The sequence below is a fragment of the Dipteris shenzhenensis genome, chromosome 16, assembly GCF_047967505.1.
Source record: "Dipteris shenzhenensis isolate YYH24624 ecotype China chromosome 16, Dip_SZ_1.0, whole genome shotgun sequence".
Classification (NCBI taxonomy): Eukaryota; Viridiplantae; Streptophyta; class Polypodiopsida; order Gleicheniales; family Dipteridaceae; genus Dipteris; species Dipteris shenzhenensis.
This window is the reverse complement of record NC_141611.1, coordinates 31539060-31545868: the sequence shown is the minus strand read 5'-3', so window position 1 is coordinate 31545868 and position 6809 is coordinate 31539060. Positions and strand designations below refer to the sequence as shown.

Sequence of the window (6809 nt, the reverse complement as noted above, 5' to 3'; positions counted from 1 at the left end):
AATTCGTGTCGTTGCATCATTTAATTGTTGGGTAATCAAAGTCAAAACGTAGCTTGAGTACCCAATGCCCATGCTGGCCCCTCGAGACAAGAGTCTCTTTTCAGCAGAAAACCCACTTTCCGTGCAGCTTATTGCACAGTGCACACAGCCGATTACATAATGGCCGAATCCACAAGCCGCCGCCCTCCTATCAGATTAACGCATCTGTACTCGAATGAGTGGCCGCAGCATTGGCGCTTTACAGTAAATTCAAGGTAACTACGGTACATAGTGAAGCAGCGAAACAGTCCAAGGAGGATCTGCTTTGCCCACGGCATCAAGTACGATTGCAGTAGCATTTCTATGGCTTTGAAGGAAAGGAAAAAATTGGTCGGCAAAAGGCAAAACAAATGGGGAAATGCGTAGGTTAGTGGAATTTTCTTAAAAACCTGAAAGGTTAAAGATCGAGGTCCGCAGCTCTACGCCACAAAATCTGAGAAGAAGAAACGAGCGAAGTCCGGACAAACCCACTATGCGCGAACCCCTTTCAACGAGTTGAAAGCTCTTAAAAGATTGTCGATGTAACACGGTGGCAAAGAAAAAGTTATTGTAGCTCGTTGCTCTAAGTGATCAATGTCTACACATTAGAGATGAACATAAAAATAATTATAAGAGAGTGTTTAAGACAAGGTTCTCTACTAGCCTCTAGGGGCTCTTGGAGCAAAAGTTATTTTAGGTGGTTGCTTTAAGTGAAGGCTAAGTGATCGGATACGTTAGAGATGCCCACAAAAAAATTTATACCAGAGCTATTTAAGACAAGGTTCTTTACTAGGATCTCTTGGAGGGTAGAGAGATTACAAATTTTGAGCGGCTTGCAAGATAGTCGGACTGTATCATTTTTGCTACCACTTTGACCTTCGTTTCACTCTAGTTTCTCTTGATACTTACATGTGGCCTTTGATAGGAAACCACAATTAGTGACGCTTTACAAGCATCATGTGCATTAGCTACTAGGGACAAGGCAACATGCCTTCACCTCCTTCACAATGGCTCCTTCTTTCATGTGCTTGAGTTGTGAGGCTGCTTATGATCTACATTACACATATTAAAGGATCATCATGTTCACTTGACATGGAAGTCATTGTCCCATGTCTCTAAATGATTGCAACACAAAGGTTACCTTGTATGGTTGAACACTCAATTTGAACTTACAAAAGCCAATATTGCAAGCACAAGGTCTAAGTTCTAAAGCAAAATTTTCCTTAGATAGTGGATGTTTACAACTTGTGCTTCCTAGAAAGTGGCCTTGCCATCCTTTTGCAATAATAAATTATATCACTTTGTATATCGTTATCCTTTAGTAAATTAAAGTTGATGTGTTTTTATTTGTTTGGTAGATTCCGTATGTGATTTGTGCTTGTTTAACCCATTGGGATGTAAATTTGTTTGATTTATAAGGCTTTTGCACTTTCAAGTAGTCTTAAGTGGCCATAGGAGAGGACTACTAGTCTTTAAGAAATTTCCAACAACTAATAAGATTTTATAAAGTGCATGCACGCATGCATTTTTAAAAAGTAGAATATACCACGGAATGGCTAGGGTGATCAATGTGTGTGAAAGAGACATATATAAGCCAAATGAATAATTAGGTTGTGTAGCCATAAAATTGTGCTTTTGAACCTACAAGACCAACATTCAGGCCAAATAACTAGGAATTATGAAGCTCAATTTGGAGATGATACTACCAATAGCTCTTTTTTTTCACACATGTGACATGCATACACACAGAGAAGGGGGTGGGTGTAACCTGGAAATAACTTGGATGTAAACATCTTCAAGGGAATTAGAATGTGGGCAATGACCTAGGAGGCTGAGTGCCTTGCTAAGTTGCTAGTAGCTAGGATGTGACATAAAGGAGACCACGAGGGAGAAAACTAGTAATTTCTCACAAAGTCGGAGATCCTGGTTTTTGCATGGACGATTTCAGGATCTTATAACATCTCCTTATAACTAAGGTAATATAAGCCGTCTTGTTTCAAAAAGGAAAAAAATAAAAAATAAAAACGAAAAAAGGAGGAGGGATCCATGGAAATGGGCGATTTTTTACAAAAGCTAGATGATTTTAAATTGATGGGGCACTTGAAAAATGTCCCCCCTCCAAACGTAAAGAAAAAGGAGCACTGAGACACACGTACGATGCATGTGGATCCGGATGCTCCATATTTCCGTCGGGAACCTTTTGCCTTTTTGCTCTCACATAATGAAATGGTAGGCTTGCTTTCGCCTCCCACCGTCCCTTCCGCTTCCTCTCATCTTTATCCTTCTTGCAGCTTAATGCATTGCTTAGCTTGCATCTCTCATTCGCTCCCCCCTCTGCTGAATCGTGATCGCTTCTACTGATATACGTATTAACTCGCAGTCGCGTGCTTTGAGAGATTTCAACGCATCAAAGATCTTCGCTTGCTACGTCTTGTTTCACCCCTGCTCGCTCGCTCGCTCGCTCGCTCCCGAGCATCTGCTTTGCCGGTCCTAGCATCGCTCTTCCTGCTGTTAATTGCTCTACATAGCCACAGAGCGTTAAGCAAGCGATGGTCATTTCTCTCTCGCTTCCTGCAAGCCGTATCGAGAACAACACTGGATAATCTCTCGTAAAGGTTCCTCCCCGGCTCCCTCTGCATACTCTACCACAAGTCTCATGGCTTTCCTCGGTCGCGGCCTCCCTGTAAGGCCCTCTCGAGTCAGGCAACGATCCCTCCGCCGTCGCTCCTCGCTGCATCAATTCTTCATCCAGTTCTGTCTCCTCTTGAAAACCTCTGTCCTCGTTCTCCTTGCTTTCCTAACCCCTCTCCTGATTGCCTACTCGTTTCCTTCTCTCAAGTTCCTCTTCCTAGACCTCGCACCCCGCCTGTGGAGCCTTTATTACGAGCTTCTTACGCCTCGCAACTTGTTCTTGCTGCTAAACTTCATAATAGTCTCCATTGTTGCGACGGCCCATCTCCACCACAAAAAGCCCGCGTCTGAGAAAGGCCCACAAAGACACATAGCTGGAGGTAAGAAGTTTGAAGCTACAGATGATGATTTGAACTCTTCAGTGGCCAGTGAACCTGCCGAGGACAGTGTAAAACGTATTGTGACTCACACAGCTGAGAAAATACATCCTGCAAAGGATCCTGAAAAATCTATCGTATCCAGTGAAGAAGCTGCAGATGTAGTAGATCTATCAATCGAATACAAGCAGGCACAGGATTCGGCTACACGAGACGAAGAATTTTACGAAGACTTCGGCGCGGTTGCTTTGGATGGAGAGACGGCTCCGCGTCCGAGCAAGCCAGAGATGCCGGAGGAACCAAAAGACGATTTCAGATCCCCTGAGTCCATACCGGTCGACCAGAGACCGCGGGTCTTACCATCCATTCTATCGACCGAGGAAGGATCGGCCTTCAGAAAATCTTCTGACCGACCACTGCTGTCAGGACGCTTTACCCACCGCAAGAACATGAAGGGAAATGCTGATCAATCGAAGCCGCTGGGGATCTCACGACATGTGATGAAAGGAGACACTATTGAGGCCACATGGAAGGCAATCTCAGAGGGGCGGCCTCCCCCTCTCAATCGTCACCTCCGCAAAATTGAGACATGGCCGGAAGGTTCATCGACTCCACAGAATGGCGGCCTCTCCAAAGCTGATTTGGGGAAGGCAGAGAGCGTTGACACAGTTGCGTTACCGTCCTCGCCGGTCAAAGCGCATCACCCGAGGCTTCGCAGGCGAGAACCATCGATCAATCAAGAAGAGCTGAACCGAAAGGTAGAGTCGTTTATCTCCAAATTCAATGAACAGATGCGCCTGCAGAGGCAAGAATCGTTGCTGAGATACATGCAGATGGTGGACAGGAGTGCAGACTAGCCATTCTTGGAATAGGAATTGCTCGAAGGGAACCGTTGCAGCGAGTTTCTGCATTTTTCACGACGTCCAGACAGCCGATTAGGATCTGATTCAGTCCATTGCGTCCGTTGGGAGGACCTCACGATCGTCGTGACGAGGAAGATATTTGGCTTACTCTAGTTGCTGAGTTTCAAATGTAAAGGTGTAGATACATTTGTCCTATGGGTTTAATAGATTTGGTCCTCAAATTCAATTAGTGATAGATCAATAATCAAGTTCACAAATTGAGAGCGTATCTTATGAGAGTCATCAAATGGTTCCGCAAGTAGTTCAAGTCAGAATGGCCGAGAATTTTACTTCCTCAGAGCCCATATCTGCATATATATACTTCATTGTCCGTTGATTTTGAATTGCCATGGGAAGTTCAATGACGAATCATATTGGTTAGCTTTCACTTTTATATTTTCAACATCAATGCATGTTCTCAACAATATATTGTTCTTATAGGAGGATAGCGTGTACCATTCCCTCTCTTGTAAAGACATTAGTGAAAGCACTCTTGCCTCTTGGATACACTCAAGGTGATAGGACACACTATTCAAAATTTTTGGACTTTCTCTCTTGGTTTGGGCTTTTTTTAAGAGCATATCCTCTCCACTCAACTTCACTTAGTGAGCTCAAAAATTGGGTTTTTTAGAGCACTAAATGGGTCACTTATATACAAATATGGCCTCATTAAGCTAAAAAGTCAAGTGGTGACCTCTAATTAAAAAAAAAAAGGCTCAATGAAGCTATAATTCCCAAACTTGTGCATGGTGCTCCCATCCAATAACTATAATAATAATAACAGTAGTCTCCTAACTCCAGTTCAATTTTAACACTATGCTCATAAAGTGAAAATATGACACCATATGAAAAGAGTTTATTGAATTCCACAAATAAGTGGTGTATAGATACACCATTTAAAAAAAAAAAAAAGAGTTTATTGAATTCAATATATAAGTAGTGTATAGATACATCCTTTTTTAAAAAAACAAAGCATACAATACATTATCTTATTGGTGGTATTTAGATACACCATTTGTATGGAAAAAAGCATATATATAAAACATTATCTTATGCATCTGAATCTCGTTCAGAGTCATCAGAGTCATGTAATGTATTTGCGCTTGATGGGTCAAGTCTTGCCAAATGATGTTTAATATGGACACGACTTGGATCAGGGATTAAACTTCGTGTCCTCGATTTCTAGCAATGAATAATGCTACTGACTTCCACCTCTATTAATCCCTCATTATTTGGAACCCATTCACGTTTCTTTTGCAAGCATCCCTCATAGAGTTGTTTTATTGTATATCTTCTCGGGAGATTTTTCAATGGCTTTGGTTCATACCATAAAGCTGTGAATGTTATAGGAGTTCCCTTGTCATCCCTTTCTAGCTTAGCAACCTTTGCAACCCAAATTGGGCCACCTTGGTCATCCAACTCTGAACCTAGATCAGATGCCCAAACTACAACAAATAGACCCTCTTCAATCTCATTAGATGGTATAAACTCTGGTAAGTGTTTGTCTCCCTTCCTGCCACAATATTTTCGAGGTAAAAGGCATTCCTCTGCTTTCTCCATATCTACTAACATATTTATATCCAAAGGAAAACTTGGTGACCTAGCTTGTTTCGGCCAAAAGGATTCACGGTATTTAATGCTCATTAAGTTTTCTTGTCTTTCTAAAGATTGGATAAGTGCTTCAGTTGATTTAATTGTCTCCAAATTCTTAGTTGATTGCTCTGGATATTTTTGCATCATACTTTGAAGATGTTTAGTGAAGGCTCTCAAGCCTTTTATTTCATCTATGTCAAGTGATTTGTTTTTTGCAAGAATAAATCTAGTTTCCTCCTATGGAATTATTCGTTGTAATAAAGCATATGACTCACTCCATAAATGATCTCCATTTACTGAGTAGTGCTTCCATTGCATGTAAAACCGAAAGTAGTGTGGATTTGTGTGTCCTATTAGGGTATCATCTCCCGCTTGTAAATGTGGCTATATGAATGCTCTACAATCTACCATCCTCTCTAAGATAGCCACTTCTGATTCTTCCTTGTGAGACCCTCCAATTTTTTTCCCAATTCGAAATAACATATCCTCCATTGTCAAAACATCCATTAACTTCAACTCACCAGAGATAACACTAAAGATTTGATCTATGTCTTCATGTGTATGGCCAATAAGAAGAAAGCCAACTTGCACTTCTTCAAATATTTTCAAACCAACCAACATAGAGCATAAAGCAAATTTATATTTATTCTTGTTCTCTCTCCAACAATTATCAGCTTGTATTTGCAATGTGTTAGGTAAACATCCGCGAGCATCTCTAACCTTTCTTATTGCTTTCATGATTGATGTAACAACTTGGTTACTATCATGGTCATGCAAACTATCAATCCATACATCACAAAAGATTCAGTATCCATGTACTAATACTCCACACAAGTGTGTTTTTAGTCCACGTTTGCCCTCCAATGCTGGTGGGATACATCTATATCATGTCAAAGTTGTATTCTGGTCCATGCCATCCATGGTGATGCACATGGACTTATCGACATGTGAAATAGCTTCCTCTCTCCAAGAAGCATACAACTTTCGAGCATCTTGCACATGACGTAAATGGATTGATTGCCATTTAATATATCTTCCTCGATGCTGCTCACATTTACTATGTTCAATGGCATTTTTTAATTCATCACATGTCTTACATTTTGACATCCTTTGCTTTGATGGTGTCTCGACATGGCAAAAATCTCTACACAAAATTTTGTACAAGGTTGACCGTGAAATCATGCTCTCATCTCTGTCTTGTAAAGTTTTATTTATAGTTTCTAGGACGACCTTCTTTGTCATTCCCAAAGATGTTGTTGACATTCGACACATCCATCTAGCATTGTTT

The 6809-nt window shown here is 41.2% G+C and overlaps 1 protein-coding gene across 1 annotated transcript; it reads left to right on the top strand.

Moving 5' to 3' along the window:
* The first annotated feature begins 2165 nt into the window (after positions 1 to 2165).
* LOC147892837 (uncharacterized) lies at positions 2166 to 4304 on the top strand. Its single transcript, XM_087387136.1, has one exon. The coding sequence runs from the start codon at positions 2675 to 2677 to the stop codon at positions 3881 to 3883; it is 1209 nt and encodes a 402-aa protein (XP_087243262.1). The 5' UTR covers positions 2166 to 2674; the 3' UTR covers positions 3884 to 4304.
* Positions 4305 to 6809: the final 2505 nt, after the last annotated feature.

Coding starts and splice junctions, on each gene's coding strand:
- LOC147892837 (XM_087387136.1), top strand. CDS start 2,675: ATGGCTTTCCTCGGTCGCGGCCTCCCTGTAAGGCCCTCTCGAGTCAGG.